We start from the raw sequence: 26,070 nt of genomic DNA, 5'->3' as shown, positions 1-26,070 counted from the left end.
ATTATTTGTCAGTGAAGGACCTGCTGTAAATTGTGTTTTACACATTTTGTTAACACTGTTTAGTCTAATCGTGCTCTCTGTGCTCCATGCAGTAACTCGACGCCGAGTCCCAAAGACATCACGTGAATTCATTCTCCACAGCACATGCACTGTGGCCTTCAACAGGTCCTGTAATTGTTCCTCATAATAAATCTCTTTGTTGGAGCATCGTCGTTTCTTTTTTTAGCACGACTGGTCAGTCACCAAATTGGCTCCTCTAGGGAGCAATTTAGCTCGTTCGCAATTAGTGAGCTCGAGAGTCGAGGTGGAAAATGCCTCAGTGGCGGCAGCGACAGCGGCTCCCAGGGGTGGTGAGCACAAGAGACTGATGGCACGTGGATACTGAGAATCAGACTGGAAACTGTGAAACTGAGGGGTTTTTTTCCTTAAAATGAGACATCTGCACAACTGTTGATATAAAAAAAATAAAACTAATAGAGGAGAGATTCTTCAAAATGTAGACATGCTGTTTATTCCTAAATATTTTTAAACCATAACCATACATACAGAGAAAACTGGGACTTAAGGAATAAAGGCCTGTCTCTAATATAGGCCTGTTTTTTTCAGTCTTTGAAAGCTTATTTTTATATTTTAGTACATACCATCTGGTCACGTTTTAATTTGTTGATGAACACAAGGCTTTCTCTTTGTTAGTATTTGTCATACGTTTATGTCTGTTAACTTATAGTATGTAAAAAGAAAGGTCTCCATTGACTTTTGGTTGCTAACCAGTAAAAATTTTGTTTGTTTCACCCATCCATCAGCCACAACCTCTGCCCTAAACCAGTCTTTGTTTCTCCTGACATATGCATGCATTTTTTATGCATGGTATTTGGTTGCATCTGCTCCACACAGAAGTTAATGGGAAGCGTTAGCATATCACCTGCACACAGAACTGGACTTTGGCGAACATGCTGCACACTGTTTCTAAGTATAAAGTCGAGCTATTTGTATGCAGTCATGTTTTCCTTCAGTTAACGGCTGTAATAGTCATTACTACCTGTTGAACTGTGTTTCTGGAGTGCTGCTGACCCCCCATTTGCCAAAACATTAAGTAGAGCCCCGGTTAGAAAGCAGATTTACGGCAGAGCTTTTGATAAAGGAAACCTTTTGAAGATGAGGCAGCTGCATGTCAAGTCCCACTTGGATCCGACAGACTTCCAAGAAATAAACCCTCTTCAAAGTGACGGTGCAAAGGACCGAGATGCAGGAATATGTAAGGATACAACTGCTGATGTTGCACCTGGGCTCAAATCCCACAGCAGAGCGAATCCAAAGTTCGCCTCCACTCCACTACTCCTTTGTGTCACTCACAATGATTCATGCTGACTGAGCAAAGCCCATAAAACACATCGCACACAAAAGAATGATAAAAAAGACTGTGAATGCACCAAGGGTGGAACGTACTGTGGCAGCATACTACACCCTCGGGAAATTGATTTCTTTTTTTCTTCGCATTCTTTTTTTGTTCAGATGGATTTGAGTCTTTAGGGACCCAGATGTTGATTTTAATTTTATAGACTGAGAATAAAGCAAAGGATATTTCTCTGATCTTTCTATTTTGTTTTTATGTTTAGTTTAGTTCCACAGTCAAACAAATCCACAGATCATTTGGGATCAACATCAAAAAACAAATAAATGAACTAATAAACACTAGGAATGGCAGAAATTTCCCCTTTAAAGACTCCTAGAGCTTGACATGTCATTATTTTGTCTTTTCGTTATACTCAGACACAAAATCGTATGAAGATTTCAGTCACATTTACGGCACACTAAGTAAAGAAAGAAGAAATAATGAGGTTTAGTTTACAGCACAGTTCTGTTGTAATTTGTCCCAAATTACCCTCTAATAAAGTTAAATACAGGTCAGACAATAATAAATAAAGATGCAGTGGACAATAGCTTAACGTTACTGGATCAGATAGTAACATACTGCAAATCAATCAGTCACACTTATTTTATGAAGCACTTTTCATACAAACAAAATGTTAAATATTATTCACACAATAAAACCATGAGTCACAGAGTCAGAGTCTCTGTATTGGTTGAGAGAGAAATAGTTGCACTCTGGCAATATTCTTAAGAAGATGAAAAAAAATGTTTTAGTTAAATTTCTGATGTGTGGCTCAAAACTAAGTTCAATATCAAATATAAGCCTGAGGTTTTTTGCTTCTTGCCACTGCTTGCAGTTTTGTATTCCATTCCTCTCTCTGAGTTTCAGAAGTGATAGCTAAGACTTCAGTTTTGTCCTGATTGACTTAAAGAAAATTCTTTGCCATCATGGATTTGATATCTAAAATACAGTTTAAAATGCCATTAATTAGCCCTGAGTCATAAGGAGACATGGCGATATAAAGCTGTCTGCCTCCTGATGATGTCTTAAAGTGGCTGCTTTTAACTGTAAAAAAGTGTCGGACTCCAGAACTGAGCCTTGAGGAACATCACAGTCCATTTTATAGCTGTTCAATTAAAATTTATCCATGCCTTCATAAAAATTCTCTATCAGTAAGACGATTTGAACCAGTTTAAAACTGTACTAGAGAGACCAATAGACGTTGAAGTCTATCTAAAGTCTATATAACATAGTTTTAAATTTTATGGCATTATATGCAATTTCTAATTACAGCATACTTAAGGTGTATCGTGTTTAATTAGACTATGTTTGTTTATCGTCTAATAGACAACATATTATTTGTAGTTTTTGTCTAATTGATACTGTTGGAGGTAAATTTGAGAAAGACAGACACTTGGTTGCAGCCTTCGGGAGATTTATTACAGACTTTACAATCACAGGTTCACAATACAACAAGCTCAAACTCCACCTTTGTCTTCAGAGGTTTTTATACCTCACAGAGTGGACAAAACATCTCCAAACCGTATGTGTGTGTGTGCCTGTTCCTAAGGACATCCTACTATTCAGACCAAGGTTCAGAAACTTGGCACCTGGACCTGTCTTTATGTGTGTGTGAAACAGTTGTGCAATGACATTTTCATTTTTGATACTTTAGACACATCCTGTCCTGCATTTTCCCAGAATAAGGAGCTTCCTTGTTCTACTCCTATTTCTACCACCAACAATACAAAGTACGGCTTTTTACTAGTGTATTTCTAAACCAAAAGTGTGACCAAGATTTGTACATTATCTTATACAGTAAAGACCTTTAAAATATTAACCTCCTCTGGCTCATTTGACACAAATGTTCCTTTGAGAAAAAATGATTCCAATAGGTCGTCAATGTTTTGTCGCCCTGGTCGACTCCAGTTGCCCCGGAGTGCATTTTTATTGGAAGAAGAGAGGGTGGAATAAAACATGGGACGGTTGTTAAAGTTAAAATTGTTCTGGCGGTTGGACAAAATATTCTGGCACTGGCTTGTTTGAAGTTTGATAACCCTCATAACTCCAAGTGCCTTGCAGAAGTACCCTTGAAAAGATTAATATTTTTAGGGATCTGTGTCCTTTGAGATTAATTAGACTTCACCGCCTCCCACACACATGCAACACCATCACCTCTCGCGTCTCTGCCACCCTGAAAACATGTGCTTTCTCTCCGGTTTGTTGTCCAATTATTATTGGTGCTTTTTTGGATCGGCTGACAAAAAAACACTCTCGGTTTTCACAAAACAATTTCTTTTAAGAGATAGGGGGACTATGCAATGACACGGCGGCAGGAGCAACAAATAATTTACTTCTGTCACTCACAAAAAAAGCTGTCACAATAACTTTAAACGATTTGCTGTGTTTTTCTGTCCTGTACAATATTTCTCTCCCTGCAAAGTCAAATTTTGCTTCATCCACAGTTATTCATGTACTGAATTTTGCTGCTCTTCAGTGTGTGACTGAGAGTAAAATGTAATCCAATCTAAATATGACAGGTAAAAAACTACACAAAATATTAAACTGAAAAACTTTGAAAAGGGACATTGGACCAGAGCAAACCACTTTATTTGATTAGTTTCCATTTCCATTATACAGAAAACATTCTTCAGTATTATAAAAGCTTGTATCCAATCATTACTAATATTTGTAGATCATGTTTCTTGCTTGATAGCAAATATTTGGAACTTATATTATTTAATTGAAATTGAGACGACAACCCAAACTTTTGCAGTGACAACAAGATGATGTCTTTTTTTCGCTGATGATGAATGATGATGTTGCTCTTGTTGTTTTAGTCAGCCTTTACGCTCATGCACTGGGCTGGCTTCTGACCAAGAATGGCCTGAATTAAGTCTGTTTGGGAACACATTGCAAGTGAAGAAATACAGGTATCTTAGAGTCTTAATCACAATGAGGGCAAAATGGACACTGACAGGCTGGTTGGTGCTTCATGAGTCTGTCTTTGTCTTGTTAAATGCAGAATTAGCCCAGGGCTCTCTTTTATTTGCTGATTAAATATCAAAGGGTTGTGCTTTTGAATCAAATTTATTTATCAGTGAGTCATTTTGAGTCATTGCTTTGCACCTTAATTCCTACCTTATTCTATTCTTGGTAGTTTTAAGGAGATCATTTTATTATTATATCTAGGGAATAATGTACAGTGAGCAGGTCATTAATGTGATGCAGGACCTCGACATGGCATCACCTCGTGTCATGTCGTATTATATGAAGGAGGATGCAGTCCCCCTTGTTAAGCTCCCATCCTCAAGAGAGGGGTTGTTCAGTTGAATCTGTTAGTCTAGTCTGCCTGATTCCTTTATGATCCTTAATCTGACTGAGGTTCGTGCAAGTTAGAATCCACGGCTCAATCGTGGCTCTGAAATATCAGCAGCTTAAAGGCCCAGTTAAACCTGTGCACACCTTCACAGTACTGCTCATTAAATGGCTCACTGGTGTTTTCCGTGGTTAGACTTCAGTTAAGTTTAGTCAACTAAAATATCTTAGTTTATGTCAGGTAAAGATCATGGCGAAGGTCGAAAGAAGCCAATATTGACTGTTGGTGCAAGAGCAGACTTGAAAGGCCGTCTGTGGTTTTACAGTCATACAGTTTTTCAATCCAAACCGTCCACAGTGACCTTCATAAAAAGAGATGTGTATGCATTGGTTAAAAAACGAACCAATGAACTACGGATGCTGTTTTCTGTACAAAAATGGCTACTTTGCCCTGAAAGGAGCCAGTTAAAGCGCTTTAGTCGTCTGGTGCCTGTTTATCAGCATGTGGAGGAATTCCATGTGAAATCACATGTGTAAAACTGCTCATAATAGATCATAATACCCTTTTCCACTCTGCTTTTTCTGCACAGATTGGATAAAGGAGATGTTATTTATAATACCACTGTGAGGACTGAGGATTGGGGGCCTTAAATCCTCACTGCTGACCGATGTAGAGCTCTTAAAGGGAGACAGGCACATTCTCTCGCTTAGAATAGAACCGAATAAAACGAAATCCCAAATCAATACTAAACTGTCATAAATCAACAGAATGAAATATGAATTTAATTGTAAGTGTTGGCTTTTCCCCCGTCTGTATTTGCACGTCTGCTCCTTTCATTTGCGCTGACGATTTCCCCTCTTCACTCCGTGGCATTTTCCTCCTCGGAGCAGGTGAGAGAGGATACAGCTGAAACTCGGCCTGTCTGTCAGCTCTTTGTGAGGAAGATTTCTCCCAAAGAGCAGCTTTATGCGCTGCTGACTGCCGTGATTAACGTATTTACAGGGAGATAAAGGGCGGGAGGCGGAAAGCCGGACAGGGAGAGAGAAATCAACCGAGCCGCTCATTGAAACTCGATGAATTAGATTATGGCAGTGAGCCGCACACAGAATGAACATGCGTATTTAACGTCTATTGTCGGGGTCTGCGCTGGGAGCGGGGTGATCTTTACCGAGGAGGCAGGGTTGATCCAGTTGAGCCCTGGTATAATTCAGCTGTCAAGGAACGTTTGAATTCCCACACATGACTGTTGAGCGAGTGAGATGTGGCATGCAGTGATTCATGTTGGAGTGAGATTTGTGTTTTGTTTGAGCGGATTTGACATTTCAGTCAACATGGCCGAGTCTTGGTGGTCTAATCCATGCGGCGGGGCTTTACGGAGGGGTTTCCAGACGGCGTTAATTAACCCAGAGGTCAATTAATATTGTAACTGTGAGCACTGGGAATTGGAACTTCCTTTGACATCTTCAGAGTGTGTGCATAGCAGTGTGTGTGTGTGTGTGTGTGTGTGTGTGTGTGCTAGTGTTTAAAGTCCTCTGCAACAGGGTCGGTGCACATCTGTCTACATAAGTCTCTGTACATTTGATCCTGCTTTCCCTTCCCACTGCCTCATTCTTTTTGATTAATGCATTAATGGCCAGCGCTGAGAGTCCCATTACGCTGGAGCTCAGAGTGTGTATCAGTTGCGTGTGCGTGATTCTGACAGTTTGAGCGCAAAGTGTAATGTTTGTGCGTGTTCCCCGGGCCTTTCATCTCCCGTGGTGTGTCGCGACGCTCTGCCCTCACTGTGCCGCCTCAGATGCCAGGCCATTTCACAACCTGCTTCAAAGGGCTTCTCTCACATCCAGTTGCTGCCTGTAATTCCCAGTCTCTCTTTTCAATCTCATGACTCTCCCTGCAAATGGCCTCTAATTCTTTATTATGCAACCTTCTCCTCTCCCGTTTCTTTTGCCTCTACCTGGTGTTCTAATTCTTCATTTTCCATTAAGACTGTGTTCCTCTTGAGTTATCAAGTTCATTTATTTACTGTTATACAACACAGGGTTGCACAATGACGGGAGACCAATTTCCCTTTCATGCTAAACACATAGAAGATAAGATTAATTAAATTCAGAGCAGAATAGGATGAACGTATAAACTATGAGACATACATGACAATAATTCTGTAGTGCATTTTTATCCCTGCCTGGAGGGGAATATGCGATCACTTGCATGTGTGTGAGTGCATGTGTGAGTGTGTGCGTGCGTGATCATTGACCTGCAGCTTATCCACAGCTAATCTCGAATACTACTGGACCAATCAGCAAAAGATGTTTGTGCACATTCATGACTGCATGCTGAAAGATGATTCATCATTTTGGAAAAAAACACAACTTCTGTTTTTATGGCCATATACATCCTGTTCTTTTGAACTTGATATCTCAAGAATGCCTTGAGGGAATTTCTTCAAACTTGGTTCATGCCTACATTTGGAATCAAGGGTGAACTGGTTAGATTTTGGACGTCAGAGGTCAAAGCTTATGGTGACCTTAAACCTTGAACCTTAATGTAAACTGATACCCTGCACTTTAATTTAATTATGCGTGCACAATATATAATTATATCTTATCTTTATGTTCCTTGGTTTGCTCCAATTTGCACCAATCTCATTTCTCTTCTGTTTTTTAACATCATACAAACAAGGTCTCACTGTCTCCTCTCATTTCTCTCCGTCTTGCCGCATTTCATCATGTGTCCCTCTCATTTTTTTGCGTAAAGCAATAGAATCCATCCTTCTTCTCTTCTTACCTCCTCAGCTTTTCTTCTTTCACTCCTTTCTTCTCCCTCGGGGGATCAGACACCTCGCTCTCATAACAAAGGGGCTGTAATCCCCTTTTTAAAATTTTTCTCTTTTATTGTCTCCTTCAGAGCTGTACTGTTTTACCTCCTTCTCCTATATTGTCTTTCTCCCTTCCTTATAATTCCTCATCTTTCTTTGGTCTTGTGCGCTCTCCTGTGAACCATATAAATCTTCCCTATGTCTTATCTTGTTATTTCATCTTCTTTCAGCTTCTCTCTTTCATTCTCTTATCTGTGTGTTTGGTAACGTAAGTAAAGGGGACCGAGCGAGGCTGCCACTACAAATCAGGACAGCAGGAAAAATTATAGGCATTGACCAAGAAACAGCCACCAGCCTTCACACCAAACTCATCCTCCAAACACTAGTAACAATTTTGCGCCCATCCTCTTCACTCCAAATTCAGCAGCAACTTGACCTGGGGAAAGAGAAAGAAAAGCTCAAAACAAGAACATAAGAACTCTTTTATTCCTCATGCCATCAGCTTATATAACATGCAGGACCTTAGCTGGTCACTTTCACTTTTGCACTTTTATATCAAAATTGATTTTACTAATTTGGACTGACTGTTTTTGTTTGGCTTTGTTGCTTTTGAATATGAAAAAAACTATGTTTTATTCTGGTTATTTTGTGGCTTTATTGTGTTTCTGATTGTTTTTACTGTGGATTTTATGTCTGAAGTGCTGTACCAAATGAATTTCTCTGTGTGGGATAATAAAGTTGATCTAAATCTGAATCTTGTTCTCCCTCCATCTTTTCTCCTGCAGATGAGATTGATATGCTGGAGCGTCTCTGGCTGTCGGGTATCTGCCACAACGATAAGATCGAGGTATGATATCTTATACTTTTCTCTGCTTTCCTCCATCAGCCGGGCCCACAGTCAGTCAGCCTCGGCGCCGTTTTCAGAATAAACTAAATGTTGTCTAATCTGAATCCTGGTCAGATAGTCAGTAAGAAATTAAGTGTTAGATAGTTGACTGTTCAAGCGTTTTGGCTGGTTTTCCTGCTGGCAAATAATCTGAAACCAGACTCAAGTTATCATCATCGTGTTATTTAGCTGTGTTCACTCTGAATAATATGAAAAAAAAAGTAGAGAAAGATGTCAAATACAGCAGCTTGGTCAGTGGCTCTACACTTCAAACAATGACGAAGTAGGCAGCCCTCTAACGTGATGTGCTGTCAAAGTTAGGTGATTTTGATTTTGTCAGTCCAAACAAATTTGGCTGTTGAGTGCGAAGTTTTTATGATTCGCTTCTTTTCTTCAGTTCGTCTCTGAAGTCAGGCATCTGATTTCCACACAGTCCACAGAGAAAGTTAAAGCGTTCAGGTAGAGAATCCCAGCGCACCGCGGAGTGTGCAGCGCAGGTGACGTGCCGTCAGCCACTTCAGCGTGTCACCTACCCTGCAAGCTCTGTGGCGCGCCGGGGTGGCTGCAGCGGCTGACAGCGCGTCATCTGCTCCCCGTTTTCTTCCCATCCTCCTCCTCTTCCGTCACAGTTAGTTTTGGGGTTTGCGGTGATTTTGAGACTCGGTTTGTAAAGTTTACAGCCTGTCATGCTGCTGCGTTGTTTGCGGAAAACAAGAGCTCAAACTTGTTTGCCGACCATTTGTTTCACACTCTCTCACCAGCACATGTTGTCACAAGGATTTGTTTTGCTCCAGCCAATATAAAAATATACTTATGATTACCATTTTTCATAATTCCTCATTGAAATATTATTCCTGTGCATTTTTGTCAGCTTCTATCTGTTTTATTCTGTTGCTGTAATTCACACAAACTAGTTTCTGGTCTCTGACTGATGGAGGAGTCCATGGGTAAAAAGTCCGTGTATGGAGGAGGGGGGTGGATGGGTCAAACAAAAACAGGACTTTAACTCAGGATATTGGGTCTGGCATTTTTTTAAACTGACATACTTAATGTAACGTAGGGCTGCAATATTGACCAGATCAAATACCCCAATATTTTTAGTAAATAATCATCAGTAATGTGGATATAATAACAATGTGAGTTGAGGCAAATAATAATACAACTAGAACAGTGTGGTAAGTTCAGAAAATTACATCACTTTACTGTAATGCAGCCTTAAAAACCAGGAGAAGACAACAACTTATTTTAACCCAAACCATGAACTTTTCCTAAAGCTAACAATACTGCAACCATTTCACAACACTAGGCACAGGTTTATTATAATTCTCAACAAACTTTATTTTGAAAGTCTGACTAGACGTTGCATATTTATTATTGCTAACTTGACTGCAGAGCCATGCATGTCCAAAACTGTAGAGCATCATAGTACGAAGCGTAGGGCCACTGACCAGCCTCCCATATTTGACGAGCTGGGAGTGAGATGTGTTGTCACATCAAAGATTTTAAGAGAAAAACTGATATTCAGGTTTAAAGTTATAGTATTTTTGCAGTTCAGTCACCTTAGTTGTGCATTTATTTTGACAAGAGTGAACTTGTCTGACAACTTATCGACACAAAACCCTTTCTGATAATTGTCAAGCTGACATTGACAGTGTGGAAAACGATGATTTTTCCAGTCTTAAATGTACTCGATGTTTCTGATTCTCTGCACTCGGGTTGTAAACCACAGCTTGTAATCAGTAGTTACATGTAATCAATAGCAGTCATTTCTCCAGATTTGAGATTTGCTGTTGTTCTATATGATTACTCATCCACACTCCTGCTCGCCATCAGTTCATTTTGTATTTCTCAGATTTCCAAACAGAAGTAGCTGCTGCCCATCAGATGCCACCCTGCATTCTGTGATTGTTTTGTGTATCTGGTTTAGATGACAATCACACACCTAACAAAATTGCACTACAGGTCTTATAGAGGAGGGCAGAGACTCTCAATTTCAGGGGTGTGTGTGCGGTTATTTGGTGTTATAGCCTGCAAGTTCAAATTATATTGTTGTCACTTGGACAACAAAACAAACTTGAGGGGTAAACACCTCAGAATGGATGTCCGCAGACGTATTGGTAGCAAGTGCCCTCAGGAGAACCAAAAGCCTTGATCTAAAGCAATAATAATTATTGATTCAAGCCTGGCTGCAGATGAGAGCTATTAATGTTGAAAGTGAATAAATTAAATTGCCTGAAAAGCTTTTTGTTTGATGTGAGCCAGATATTTTGCGGTGACTGACATGTTTTGGTCTTCGCATCACTGTTCTGAGTGCAGGGGCTCTAAAATATCACAGATGGGTGCTCTGACATCCAGTGACAGCAAAGGATTCTCTGTTGTACTGCTGGTTGTAATTAACTTTTTATCTGCTGTCTGGGAGACAAATTGGCCCTCGTTAGTAATAAATACACTCTCCTGTCTCATCTCTGCCCCTCCCGTCTCATATGCTTTCCGTTTACCTCTTCTGTCTTTTACTTCCCCGCTTCCTTTTCCTCGTCTTGTCTCTTTGCTCTCACCTCCTATAATCTTTCCCATTACTCTCCTTCCCTCCTGTCTTCCCCCATCTATCCGCTCTCCCCTGCAGGTGATGAGCAGTAAGCTGGACATAGACAACATGGCCGGGGTCTTCTACATGCTGCTGGTGGCCATGGGCCTCAGCCTCCTGGTATTTGCATGGGAGCATCTGGTGTACTGGAAACTGCGGCACTGTGTGAAGCGATCTGGCGGGATGGACTTCCTCCTGGCTCTCAGCAGGGTGGGTGAAGGCAGCAAAGACCACCATACACCTCAACAAGCAACCTGGTTTATTGGCTCACATTCGGATTACAAAGAATAAAATAGGCAAAACGTGTTTCTAGATTTATGATCTAAACAACCACAAGAGGTTTCATGCATGTAGGTGCAATACAATGTGCTTAAAGTAAAAAAAAAACAAACATTTTTAACCCCTTTAATTCTCATCTTCAGTCACATTTGGCACCTATTGTCAAAATATATGTCAAAACAATGAAGAAAAAAAATCAAGTTGTTTGTATTCTCACATCAAAATCCAATCATATCTTCATTTCTTCCTATAAAACACAATATGGCATGTGCTTAGGAGGCTTGATCCAACCTATTTCAACCAATAATAATGTGGCATTCACCCAATCAAACTTAGCAGCGCAGAAGATTCAATACACAGACACGCCCATTTTCAAATCAAACTCCTCCCAAAGCTATGTCTGCCTGCATTTCCCATTTGACTTGAAAATGCATCACAATATGCAAGATAGATGCCCTGAAAATGCTACTTCATCTTTTCTTTAATAAAAGACTGAAGTAAATATGGTAAAAGCAAAGCTTGAAACATTAAAAATGATGTAATAAACAAAAACAAGACTTTCAAATGAGGTTCTCACTTCTACAATAATTTGGTCTTTCCCTAAAACCACCTCTGTTTTTTCTTATCAATTTGAAAAAAATGTATCCATCCAAACGTAGCATGCAATCGAAGGCTATCAAGTCAAAATGTAGAATCGTGTGTCATCTGCATAACATCAGAAACTGATAACAACCCTATGATGTTAATCGCAGCATCTCCAGTCAGAAAAGTATGGGGACCTGAAACGCACCTTGGGGTGCACCACAAGATGTATTTCTCTGAACTGTTCTCTCTAAAAGAAACTGTTATTAATAGTATTGAACAAAGCGATGAGGTGAGGAGGTATCAGAGAATGTTCTTGTAAATGTTAATGCACAATATTGATTTTTAATCAATCAATCCAATAACCGATATCCAATATGCTGACATTTTCCATCTCATGCCTTTCAAATGTCTTACTTCACATGGCAATAATTAAAGCCTCAGTTTAGCCAGTTATAGGGCAGAAAAACAGATGACAGGCTGATAATATTGTGCATCCCCACAAGTAAAGCATGAGTACTGTCTCACAAGCTTAAGTTTGTGAAGCCATTTCTCGTTGGGTTGGATCCAAGGTTTAAAATAAGAACATACATCACTTGGAATAAAGGATTCTTGTGTTTAACCATTGTCTAAAATTCACATCACACCACCTTCTAAAGTGGAGTCCAGTTCTTTATGTTGGGTGCATTTATCTTCAAGACAGAACAACACAAAGCACAAATATAATTTATCTACACAAGATATAAAGCAATTCAAAAGTTCCTCCAGGTGGTGAGAGAACTAGAGGAAGTAAACTCTAAATCGTGAGAGTTTTTAAATTTTAATTTCAACCAAACACTACAGCAGCTGATCTCAGTGATTTGCACTCCCTCAACCTGAAAGGGATCCATGAACCAATCAGTGGAATAACCTGCAGATTCATAATACAGCATTTGAGAAGCATCTGTAAACAATTTCTGCAGGAGCAGATGGTTTGTTAGACTGAAGGTGTAGAAGTGTTCAGGATCTCCTGTTCCTGTATGGAACTGAATTAAAAACTAAAATGAGGATATCCTACTGATTGCAAGAAAGAGGGGCAGTTCACACAGGAAAATAGAGATATAGGAAGGTTGATGAACTGAGTTTTAGATAAAATCAAGATTTGGATAGCACAAAAGCAGGTGACACTCAATATTGGTGCTTGTTTCTGGCACTTAGCAGGGGACAAGGAGATAGAGCCAAAAACAGCAACATCAATGGTATCTATCCTTGGCATCACACCAAGACAAGGCCAAAGGGTCCAGGACTGACTGATCACTTAGCTGTCACACAGTTATTTGCTTTTAGACCCAATGCAGCTTGGGGTGCTGGAAATATTTAGTACGGTTCTTGATACAGACTTACAGGGGTTGAAGGTGAAACAGGGGGAGGTTTCAGAGGAAAGAGGAGGAATTATCAAGAAAGGAATGAGAAAAAGATGAATGCTGTGATTGGGGAGGGAGAGTAAGGAGAAGTAGGAAGGTAGGGGAGGGAAACTTTGTGATAAGGAGACAGCTGTGGGTTTGGATGGCAGAGGTAGTGGAGTATAACAGGTGTTGGGGGGGGGGGCGGAAGGAGGTGAAGGAGGGAGAGAAATGACAGAGACAGATAGGAGGAGGGAGGACGGAGGCGAGGTGGAGGGGAGGTGAGACCGTTGAAGTGGAAAACAAGCTTCACTGGGGAGATATTCTTGTTTGTCAGACGATGCTGTGATGGAATGCCCGGTGTGTAAGTACCACTGGTTTTAAGAGTAACGCCATCATGTTGGAATGACGACAAAAGATTGTGATTTATTGCCTCCTCCTGCCCGACACGGCGGAGAAAATGGCTAATTTATGCACAGCGGAAGAGTGCTCTAATTGCACTGTAAAAGGAAAGAACAGGAAGTAACATTACAACTCTTACTTCTGACTTTATGCTTCCAACATATGAGGAGACATCTCAAGTCACTAAATCAAAACCATAATTTTACCTGCAAAAAACTGAAATATTTCTTTTACACATGAATTTGAGTACAAGTTATCAAAATTATCAATTAAAACACAAGGAATAAGGCAAAGAGGAAAAGGGGAAAGGAGAGTTTAAGTAATGGTAAGACCGCCAGCATTGTCATTGTGCATGTAGCATGAAGTGGGAAAAAATCTTTTCTAATTAACAGCATGCTTGTAAGACCAATTAAATGACATTTATTCATTGATCACAAAAGGACACATTAACATAATAGTAATCAAGGTGTCATTCTGCTGTAGGGATGTATCGACATGTAAGAACATAGCGAGCATTGTTACAGCTCTTCACAGGCCTAAAAGTTAAGCTCAACACAGACCAATTAATAAACTCGAGTCTGGAATTATGGTCATCGCCATTTTGGTTTTGTTTTTTGTTTTTTTTGGAGCCATATATGGACATATTTAGATGTGAGGGTGGAGCTGGGGAGGGCAATGGGGTAGCAATTTTAGAGGTTGCTGTGGAAGTGACTTGTCAATCCCAAGGTAGCCCCGCCCCAAATCATATCCTGCCTTATCGTCTAACCCTAAAAGCGACCATAATTTACAAAATGAGCTTTATGCTCTATTGAAGAAGACTTTAAACTAGTGCATCAACTCCTGAGTAAACTGATTAAATCAAGTGAGAAGTGGGTCATTTTCTCATAGACCTCTGTAAAATAGGTCTACTTTTTGCAACCAGTGAAGTGGCCATTAAAGAGAAGGCAGGTTTACGGCATTCTCTTAACAATCTGTGGAAAACACAAACTGTTTTGCCTCTCTGTGTTGCTTTGTCTTTACGACAAAGCTACACACAGATGCAGGTACATCATTCATGATGAACTGTTTGATAATTTTGAGCAAAAGAAGCTGTGAAGCATTGCAAACCATGTGAACCAGCAGTAAAGATTATGACAAAAAGTGCATGGTAACCTTGATATAGATCTCATGTTAGCCAACTATCGAACCCACAGAGACAAAGTCTTTAAGGCAGATGCTATTAGCACCCGGGGTGGATTAGCCAATGTGGCTATTTACATGTGGGTGTATATAGCCTGGCATGTGTCCGAGACCAACAGCAAACACGACCTTTTCTTAAACCTACCCAAGTAGTTTTGCTTCCTAATTCTAACTAAGAAATTTTGTTGCCTAAACCAAGAAGTTTTGTTCCTTAAACATAACTAAACTGTAACTGAAAATCTGAAAAAAGAAAAGAATAATAAAAAATGGTATTGAAAAGAAAAGTCAAGGTCTAAAAGTTAAATTACCACCATATTCTAATTTCACACTAGACTCACATCCTAGTCTCCTGGGAGGAGACTCTAACCCTCCTCTCTCACATGAGATCTCTGCGCTTAAAGCAGTCATCAGCCACAACCTCATATCTTCAGGAAACTTATTGCTCTTTATCGATAAACCACGGTGATCCGGTTTGAATACCTCAACCAAACCAGCAAACATTTGTTAAATAAATGAAACCTGACTCACTACTTTTCTTTGACATGAGATGAAGACAATCAGTTATTAGATTCACAAAAAATAAGAAATCCTCAAATAATATAGAGCATAGCTAACAAAGACTTTCACAAACATCTATCAAAAATCCACTATCACATCATCCTATAACATCTACTGTTCAACAGTAATGTTCTCCTTTATGCTCAGACCTGAGGTGTGCATGTGAATATACGTGAAGTTCATAAGCATGTGTCACATTGAGGATTTCTAGGTGTTATGTACTGATGTAAGGCTGCAGTGCCATTTTCTGAACAAACGCCACTGTTTTATGGGTAATCTATGTGGAGCATGTGGGTGAAAACCCATTGTGTCCCCTGTAGTCTCTGATATCCAGATATGGCTGGCAGGCTTCCCTCTAAACCCCTTTGGACTGCAATTTCACCGCTCTTCATACATTCAGAGTGTACCTGCATATTTCCTCGCATGAGCAAACTTACTCTTATCTGTAGCGTTCCTCATTCTAAGAATAAAAACATCAATTCCATGCAAAGGGCACTCCCAAGACCAGTTAGCTTCTATCTCCCAAGCTATATGCTGTGCTTGCTTTAAAGCCTCTGCAGCTGCCCTCTGTGGCTTGCTTTAACCCAATCAGTGACTCACCCAAGTTTCAATTTCACAGTGTGCTGCGCCCCGTGCTCTGGGGACTGTGATAGCATTTCTGCCGCTGGGACTGCTGATTCATGTGTCCGGAAGGGCCATTATTACAGTCCCTCCATCAGATCTGTGTCCCGGTGGGGAACGGAGATTTACAGGAGGCCCCACACATTTAGTCATTAAGATGTGACAGATATCGATGGATATTATGAATCATCTCCACCTATGAAGAATAATAGAGTCTTTGTGATTTACATGGCTCTCCTCAGTACTGCTAATTGAGTCCCATCTATCTATCAGTAAGGTGTAAATATACAAGGGTTGGTGGGGGAGAAAGAGCAGCCGGGCAGAGTGGAGATAGATTTGTTCATCTGACACGATTTTATAACTGACTGATTCTGCTTGGGGTTTAAAATTTTAAAAGATGCCACAAGGAGCGAGTAATTTACTTGTATTTCATGTTTTATTCATATCAAACATTGTTGCTGCTGAGATGCTGAGCAGTTCATTAAAACCAAGTGAGAGTGATCTTATTTAAAGTCAAGTGGTAACAAATACCAGCTCTGAGACATTGTGAAAATGAGAGTCTCTGTCCTGATATGTCCCAGTCGGAACCAACTACTGGAAACAAAATCTTGACATGAGATAAACAGTCGTTCCTTCTGCATCGGATGGTTTGGGCTCACGTCCATTTTCAACCTTTTCTTCGCTACAGCAATCTCCCTCTCAAGGCATTTTGAGCTCTTTTTTTTTCATTTTATGATTGTTGTGCAATGGGCCCTCTACCAACAAAGTTATGTTTTTGGTTCAGATTGTTTGTCTATTTGTTAGTAGGATTACAGAAGAGACTACTGCCATGATTTTAATGAAATTTTGGGCCAAGGAAGAACCCAACATTCTTTAACATTGTGAGATGGGTATTGGCCTTGATGGAGGTATGTGCCTATCGAGTTCTCAATATTTCAAGACACAAACAATCATTTCGAGAAGAACCGTTACACAAGTTGATTTCTACTGGAAATCTGTTGGATTTGAAATAGTCCAACTGCCCTGAGGCCATAAGGCTTTTGGGTAATTATTTAACTCCATGAACACCAGAGAGGAACAGTGTGGTCTCACTGTGGTCTATCCTAAAGTTTTAAGAACTGGATTCTGATTTTTGAGGCCATTAAAATCTTACTTGAGGCGTCTGTACAGCTTAGTTGGTAGAGTGTGCAGCCCATATACTGAGTATCAGTATCACCTCTGTACTCCTCTGTTAAAAAATAGTCTCTAATTGGAGACAGCATGTTTCTCACTGAAAATTATTCACTGGAATCATTCAAATTTAGAGATAACGTCCATTTAGGTAAAAAGAAATACACTTAATACCTTTAATAGCTGAGCTCTCATTCTTCTGAACTGGTTCTGTCTTTTTTCATCTCAGAACAATTTATGTGGGGGTCATGTTGTTGGCTGAACTTTGCAAATCTGCTGGCTGCATCAAGCATTTGTGGTGGCATTGCAGTAGGTGCTTCACCATCTGTTGCCTGGTGGGAATCTGCACCCTGCTGACTGACCTCTTCTAGTTCAAGATATAGACAGACACTCATTTATAGAAGATTCTGCCAAAAAGTTGACTTTTTATAAAAAATAATCTTACTGCAGCAGATCACTTGGAAAATTTGGGTTTTGGGAAACTCCATGAACACCAGAGGAGTCTGTTTTTGGTCACAACTAAAATCTTTAACCTTGTGTGATGGGAGAAAATTCTTCTTCAGTTAAGATCATTAATTATTATTTCATATGTGCGCTGGGAAAGTCAGTCCGATCAGACATTGAAGTTTGTTTGGTTTCAGTTAAGTGACCAATGTGGCAGCTGAGAGGAAAGGTGCTTCTCTTAAAATACAGCATCTGTCACCAGTTGTTTTATTTGCACAATGACAAAATAGGTTCTGTTGCTTTTCTCTCCCCCACTGTTTTGACTCCTCTTCAGAAGCCATATACTCCTTGTGCATACCTCGCGCTACAATTATTTTTCAAAGTGTTTTTGGAGAAAACCCTCTCCTGTTACCAGCTGAGTGATACTTTGTTTGCTGAAAGCTTTGTTTGGTTTGATGGTGTGAAAACTGACACTCCAAGAAGCATGGCAAACACAGTCCAAAGTTTCTCTCATCAATATTTAATGGTCAGTGCTCCCTGTAGTCTGACTTTATTCAAGATGCAGTGACACAGAGAAACCTGAGGTAGAGCGAAACCACCTAGAGCGATTTCCCAGCGTTCTGAGAGAGAGAATAAAGATAGGTTTATTTCTTTTTTTCAAAATGTTTCTGTGAAACGTTTTGAGCCGACAAAGTTACACAGTCAGTGGTTATGCAATGCACTGAATAAAGATGAAGGAGAAGATGGTGTATAGAGGGTAAATACAGACAAATGTAAAGCCTCTCTTGATGCAGCAACTTGTCATCGTATTTACAGTAGCTGTTGAACAGAATTTCTTCAGTTTAGCATTCATGTCTTTTTCTAACATATGTTTTAAGGCCAGCGACTAGAGCTAGGGCGACTAGGGCCTCATTTATAAAAATGCTTTAGATTTTTACTTAAACTTAGTCTTAAGATCATTTCCAACAATGTAATTGCAGTCATGAGCATTAAAAAAACCTGCTGAAGCAGTGTCTTAGAAACCCATTTGTAACTTGTGACCTATGGACCTGTGATCTATAAATCTCAAATTAATTTTAAATTGACAGCACCTTCCTTGCAAGTAGTGATTTCTCCTTACTGCAGCACAAATGAGGGTTTAGTCAGGAATGGCCTTGAGAAAAGCAAACTTTTTGGAGGATGAGATCATGGTGATACTAGAGGAGATTTAAATCAGGCAACATTTATTTTTTAGTAGAATAAATGTTGGTTGAAAAACAAAACCAAACATGTAATCATAGACATGTTCGGATACCTGAACATTTTCCGAATTCTGTCTGTTGTCATCTGTTTACAATGTGTTAAAAAAAATTGGTTTGTTTGTTTGTTTGTTTTTGTAAAAGCTGTATACTTTCACCCCTGTGTGGATGTGATATGATTGCCATAATTGTTTGTATGACCTGGCTCAGCTTAAACCCTTGACAAGAGCAAATAAATACAGTGAATGAATGTCACAGAACATCAAATGAGGCCAGTTAGACAAGAGCATAACGACCAACCAATCGACCAACTGACCAATCAACCAGAAGGTATCAGACCTAAAGTTTATCTTTTTAACATGTAGGGAAATCCAGATTTTTAAAATACTACTTGCAACTCAAACATACTGTTAATTATTCTTTTGTCACTTACTCAGAGGAACTCTGAGGGAGTTTGGCACATAATTAGAAGCTTATTTGTGTTTTCTCTCAACTCTTTTTACTAACTTTTTCTGTCCTGTTACTCTGAGGAGAAGACCTTGTTTTTACTCTAAACTGTGTGTTTGCAAAATCACTGAAAAGATCTGGGTATTTTTTTGGCAAAAACTGATAAAGATTGGAACAATGCCCTGCATTTTATACATTAGCAATTTTATAAGGATAGCTTTCATCTGGTTTGTGTTAGTATCAGATCAAAACTGCTCTATAGGTTTCCTTTTCAAGATTGGGGATGTCGGCTTCTTTCTGTGTCCGTGTCTTTCACACATACACACACGCACACAGTTCCTCCTTATCATACTTGGCAGCCTGCTGGTCTAATTACAATCTTTCTTTTATCTCTCTACCCAGGGGATGTACAGTTGCTGCCAGTTTGAGGATGAGACAGCACCAGGAGGAAGCAAAAGCTCTTTGCCCCAGTATCACACAATGACCAGCATGCCTACGGCACCTCAACAGCACCTTGTTACAGCCACAATAAATAACACCACTGCCATTGCCATGGTGCAGCAACAACAGCAACAGAAGCACCACCCACAACAGCAGCAGGGGCAGACCTATACCACCATGCTACCCGGATCGCCACCAACCACAGGACACTCAGCAATGGCTCTGGGACCTTCAAACAGCCCCTTGCTGGAAGGCCCCATGCCTTGCTCCACCTTCTTGCCGCGGCATGACCGCAGACTTGCTGTGGTCGATCGCTGGAACAGGCCAAAGCCAGAGAAAGTCCTCAGCACAGGCAGTAGTGGAGGAGTGGGTGTTGGGGGGATAGCAGGAGGGATCACTGAAATCCAGGCCCAGCAGCAGTATCAGCAGAACCTTGGACAGCACTGGAATCTGCAAGGAAGTGTTGCAGGTGGAGCAGGGGCAGCAGGTGACACAGGGCTAGATGAATATAAGCGCTACTATGGTCCTATAGATCCAGAGGGGCTAGGAGCTACCTCCGACCAACAGGCAGGGGGCACCCAGCAGACTCCCAAAGCTAATCCTCGAGGCCCTAAAGCCTCAGGTATGCCACGCCTGCCTCCCAAAGGTCCCCAACAAGGCCCGGGGCACTTAATCTCCAAGCCACCTCCACCTCTCCCATCCTCCCCGCGAAGGCCTCCTTTCTGGCGACGAGGAAGCCTTGTTCAAGCAAGGAGAAAAGGCTCAGGAGGCCCCCTCTATGAGAATATACTCCCTCTGGGGAGGCGAGGAGGTGGAAGGTATGGAGCAAGTGATGGAGGTGGAAGGAGAGGACGACGTCCTCCTCCACCTCCTCCTCTGCCTGTCCCCCTCTCCTCCCCAACACACACCCCTACCACTCCCTCCTCACCATGCCGTTTCTACTCCTCCTGCTCCAGTGCCTCGTCCTCCTCCTCTTCCTCTACATCGTCCACATCTTCTTCTTCATCCTCTGTCTCACTCTCTAGGTCAAATTCCCCCTCCTCTTGCTCGAGTGACAGCTCCTACAACTCCTCGCTGAGTTTCCGATACCGCCCAGGCGACCGGGACTTTATGGTGGATGACGATTATGACTCAGATCTACTTACAGAGGAGTCCAGCCTCCTCCTGGGGTCGCGGAGAAAGATTCGATCGCGTCGCATGTCGTCACGCTCACTGCCGTGCAGCCCGCCACCTCCACCAATCCCACCCCGAAAGCCACGGCCTCAGAGAGATTATGGCAGAGAGAGAACAGGCAGCCAGCTGGCCCAGTTACAAGAGTGGTGGGCATCGTGGGGCGACAGAGAGCGAGGGAGGGGAGGAACGACGACCCGGGATGGAGGAGTGGGTAGAGAAGAAAAGAGGCACAACAAGGAGAGGGAGCGTGAGAGGAAAAGGAGGAAGAAGGGCCGAAAGAAGAAGAAGAGGGAAGAGAGGGAGAGAGAAAGGGAGCGAAAGCGCCGCAAAACAAAGAAGAAGAGGAAGAAAGAGGATAAGATAAGGAAGAGAGAGCGGAAGAGATCAGAGCAGGAGGGAGGAGATGCTGAAAAAAGAGAGGAACTCAAGTCAGGGACACCAGACTACACATCATACCCACCCCTGCGACGGGAGTCTTTTAGGAAAAAGAGTGAGAGCTCAATCAGAAGCTATGGATGGAACATCCCAGGCGATGACGACAGGAAGGAAAGAGAAGATAAAGAGAGAGATGATGGGGAAGACAGCAGAGGGAAAGAAAGACACCACAGACGAAGGAACAGCAAGCACTATCAGAGCTCGAGCAGTAAGCCTTCTTCATCTGTCAAGTTCTGGGGAGGGGGCAACCCATCCTCCGACACCATTCCATCTGCCTTTCTGCCCTTGTTGCCTGTCTCCTCTAAAAGGAGGAAGAGTAAAAGTTCCGACAGGGATGCTGTAGGAATGGAAGGAGAGAGGAGGCCTTTACTGGGCCGGAACGGGAGAGGTGAGATGCACTCCAAGGAGGGGTTGTCCTTCCACGAGTGGGAGTCTGAAGTGGAGCGTGAGGATGAAGATTCTGAGCTTGAGAGAAGGAAAGCGGAGCGTGGAAAGAGGCGGGGAGGAAGGACAATGTCCGATGAGGAGCGGGAACGTGATAAGGTAGTCGGAATATATTCTGATGATGATGGTTCTTCAGGAGAGTTTGGGAAGTTTGAGAGGTACTGGGAGGATCATGAAGGCAGGGCAGTAGGAGGAATTGGAGGCGGAGGCTGGTTTTTCAGCACCTACCCCTCCCGGGATAAAGCCGGCAGCATCAACAGTAGAGATGACCTGTTCCTGGAGCGGGGGGACAGGTGGGGGACAGCAGAAAGTGGATGGGGGTCTAGTGGAGGTGGTGGTGGTGGAAGAGGAGAAGGAGAACGAGGATGGGGATCAGGATCACACTGGCCCCCGCCTCCTCTCACGCCACCACCTCCTCGACGATACTGGTCAGTGGACAAACTCCACATACAGGATGAGAAGAAGAGCAAACGCAAGTCGAAGGACAAAGGAAGAGGGCACACGGCTTGTTCCTCGTGCCATTCACCCAGACACCATCCACACTCCCACTCCTCCAAATGGGCCCGAATAACCTCCCGAAGCCAGGAAGAGTTGTACCAACACTGCCAGAGTTTTGGTGGTCCCCTTAAGCCCAAACATGACTCCTCATCCTCCTCCAAACCTGATCGATCACAAAATCCATCCAAATCTGGCAGCCAGTCAAACCTCAGTATCCAGCAGCGGACACAGAGAACAGATAGGGATCGAGATCGAGGACGGCAAACATCCCCGCCTCCAACCCTCATACCTAATTTGCCACCCCCGCTCCCTGCCCTTCCTGCTCCTCCGTCCTCATCTCATCCTATCCACGTTCCTCCCCCTACCTCTTCCTCTTCTGTGTCCTCTCCCTCTGTGGTCTCATCCACCCCGGGGGCACCCCAGCCCTCCTCCATGGCTTCGGCAAGTGCTAAACTACAGTACCAGAGATTGCGCTCTGTACCTCAGCCCCAGAGGTTTCCTCAGTCTCCTCACTTACCCCTCAAAGCCAAGAGCCTTTGCTCGAGAAGGGGCTCGGCCCATTTCTCCAGTGTGGAGAGTGAAGTCTGAAGTTCAACAAGGTATCAAAAGTCATAAGAGAGCCCTGCAAGGCTGACCCTAAGCAGGTGATCTGGATCTGAATCTGCCTGGCAGCCAGCATGGCTGCACAGCCAAGTCAGTACAGTACACGCACTGAGCCCTTTCCTAAAGTTCTGCACAAACAAACAAACAAACAAACAAACCAGAAAGCCAAACAAACCCAAATGGGTAGGTCAAAGGAAAACAGGAGCAATCTTGTGCTTACTGTTGGTTTCCTTTCATTCCTCTCAGTATGTGAAAGACTACAACCACAGCAACAACTTGCATTCTGAACTGGGTTAACCAATACACTAAAAGCAAATCAGACATTAAAAGTGATACAACTGAAGGAGACTCCTTTGCTAGAGACAGTAAAGGGCTTTGGATGTTGAAGCAGAGCAGTAGTTTGTATTCAGATGATTCTTAATGCTTACTGAGGGCTCAGGAACTTTGTAGTACTGTATGCCTGCTGCTCTCAGAAGCCTTTAACACAGAACAGTGTTCTTATTTTTTTCCCTTAAACAAATCGCTTACCCCTTCTTTCCTTTTTCCTTAACAAACTGTTTACACCCCCGCAGAACTGTGACGCCCTCCCGAGGCACGTTTGTTGTGTATGATCAGTACCTTCTTGTTTGGAGGGAGAGGAGAGTGATAACCACCTTGTCTCCTCTGTGTTATCCATGCACCCTCTCTTGTTGTCTTATCTTTGGTTTACCCCTATTTTTCCTCTTTTTTTCTCTCTTCTCTACCCCCTTATTTTCTCTTTCTATTTTTCTCTGCTTTACCCCCTTTCCCTTTTCCCCTTTCCTTATTCTCACGTCTCCTTCTTCTTCTCAACCTTCCCTCTTCATCTCCTCTCCTGTCCTCCCCTCTTGGCTCCTCTCCTTGATGTGATTATTCTGTGTGTCTGTGCTTTTCTGTGTTTGTATTCTTGACAACAGGGTAAGTCAACTGTGACTGATATTCTACTGGCTTAATGAAAAGCTGAGTGCCAAACTTAAGTAGAGCTCGACATCAATCTGTACAACGTTAGCTGCTGTGTTTCCTTTTATCTTGCAGAGTATTCCATCATCTCCCAAATATGTGCACATGCAAATACACACACACACACACACACACACATGCTTACCAACAAAGGTGCACACAAACACTTGCATACAGTCAGTTCATTTATTCTCTTTCTTGAGCAATACATTATTCACCATGTTCACCTGTTCATGTTACGATTTTATACTTTGAATCCTTTATTTTACTTCTGTGTTGTAGTTGTTCTTGTTGTTATTATTGGTGTTATATATATCAAAAACATGTATTAAGTCTAATACAATGTAAGCACTGTGCCATTCTACTCAAGCTGCACATGAAACATTCTCTCAACTACCTAACTACGACAAAGGAGGCAGTGTCTTTTCCCTTCCTGTATTCGACTGAATGTAAAGTCAGCCGCCGACAAGTGTGCTGCAACACCAATTAAGACACTTGGGGATGGAAACTGTAGCATTTCTGACGGTTAGCATGTCTGACTAAGTGAAGAGATATGAAAAGTCTTGACCTCAGATGTAGCCGGATGCTACCCTTGCAGGGTAAGTGCACAGTCGCCGCTTAAGGATCAGATCTGCAGATCTTACAGTTTAAAATTTCTATTTTCTGAAGTGATACAATGCGTGCCAAAAGTAGAATACAGCAAACGTGCAAAACTAAACCTAATCAACCCAGGTTTGCTTGCCATTAAGCAGGAGATATGTCTAACATGCTAGGTGGAGCTACATAGTTTTGTTAGACAAGGTGAAAGATCGATGCAGGGAAATAAATACATATAGCCTTATGCTAATTGCTCCTGCCATATGTTTTGTGTAAGTATGAGAATGAAGGTATATATTTTAATGAACACGTCTGGGGTTACCCTCATCCTACAAGACAGAGTGATCAGATGGGGAGGATTTTGATTGGTGCCAAATCTAGTGCGAGTGCCGTTTTGATGTCAAAGAGACTGTGCCTATGTTGGATGCTAGCTAGAAGAAGAAGTTTGGAAGAATTGCTTGATCTGAGTTACGTTGTATGAAAGACACAGTAGCACCTCCTGTGTAATCTTGTTTTTTTTTTTTTAAAGGTATTTCTCACCTTGTAAATGTGTAACCAAGAGCTATAGCTTTTTAATCCATGACCGAGCTGACACCAGCAGTTACACTCAGATGTCAAGCACTTAGCTAGAGTAGCTAGTTAAATCCATCAACGTTAGAATTTAGCATCAGGACGCTGGACATCAGTGGAGTTGTAGTGAAGAGGCAAGAGCCGCTGGCACAGCACCGTTTGTGTTTTGCTCAGTCGGTCGCAATGCCTGAGCCATGTTCCCCATAACAGTCTGGTCAGCTCTTGTTGTTTGCCTGGAACTGCATCTGAGCCATAATTTACTTCAGCTGAAGAAAACAAAAAGAGAATTTAAGTTTTTAACATGAACTTGTTGTGTAGAGTTTGTTTGCCTTTCATTAAGAAAAAAAACTATATAAATATATATATCATATATATATATTTGTGGCGGTGGGTAGCGTTAGAGAAAATTGTTGTTTAGCATCTTGATATTTGGGGATATTGTTTCTCATTCCAATTTCATTCCAACAATAATATAAGTATTATGTGTTAAAAAACACTTATTCCCTCATATTCACAGAAAACAGGAAAGTTATTTTGTTCAAATTTACTTTCTCCAAAAGAGATTGACTGTATTAAGCCAAGTTAAAGGCAGTTCAGTGTTTTGCTTATTACAATCAGCAATCAACAGCTTATACAAGTTTCAATGAAACCAGGAAAAGCGTGGACTAAGTGTGACATGTTTCTGTGCATTCACACCGCGAGCAACTGAGGTCTGTTGCCCCGAATACAAACGGTTTCTTTCACATAAGAAAAAAATTACTTTTTCCATTGAAAACTCGGCTACAGTTGAACTATTTGGACTCTGTTCGGACTCATTCGTCTTACTGTGTGAGCGTCAGTGAGCTAGCGTAAACAGGTACATTAGTGCAGCACAGCAGCTGCTAGCGGTGTGAACACAAAGCTTGGGTGTTTCATCAGAGAAATGAGCCACCGATCTTTCCTTCTCTCCCCTCGCCTCTTTTTCCTCATGTCTATCCATTGTGTTGGTGCGTGTCTGCTATTGTAAAGCTGGTCTGTTTTTAAAAAAGAAGAGTATCTGTGGATATATTTATT

The 26,070-nt window shown here is 41.7% G+C and overlaps 1 protein-coding gene across 1 annotated transcript in view; it reads left to right on the top strand.

Moving 5' to 3' along the window:
- The window catches only part of grin2da (glutamate receptor, ionotropic, N-methyl D-aspartate 2D, a), a 186,640-nt gene extending 163,614 nt beyond the window's left edge, over positions 1–23,026 (top strand). Inside the window, exons 16-18 of the mRNA XM_084738944.1 lie at positions 8,292–8,353; positions 11,016–11,186; positions 19,681–23,026. Of these exons, the coding sequence (XP_084595070.1) occupies positions 8,292–8,353; positions 11,016–11,186; positions 19,681–22,857 (3,410 nt within the window). The 3' untranslated portion in view covers positions 22,858–23,026. The remainder of the gene's footprint in view (positions 1–8,291; positions 8,354–11,015; positions 11,187–19,680) is intronic.
- Positions 23,027–26,070: the final 3,044 nt, after the last annotated feature.

The sequence above is a fragment of the Lutjanus erythropterus genome, chromosome 16 (genome assembly GCF_056507025.1).
Source record: "Lutjanus erythropterus isolate fLutEry1 chromosome 16, fLutEry1.hap2, whole genome shotgun sequence".
NCBI lineage: Eukaryota > Metazoa > Chordata > Actinopteri > Lutjaniformes > Lutjanidae > Lutjanus > Lutjanus erythropterus.
This window is presented reverse-complemented; position numbering and strand designations above follow the sequence as displayed.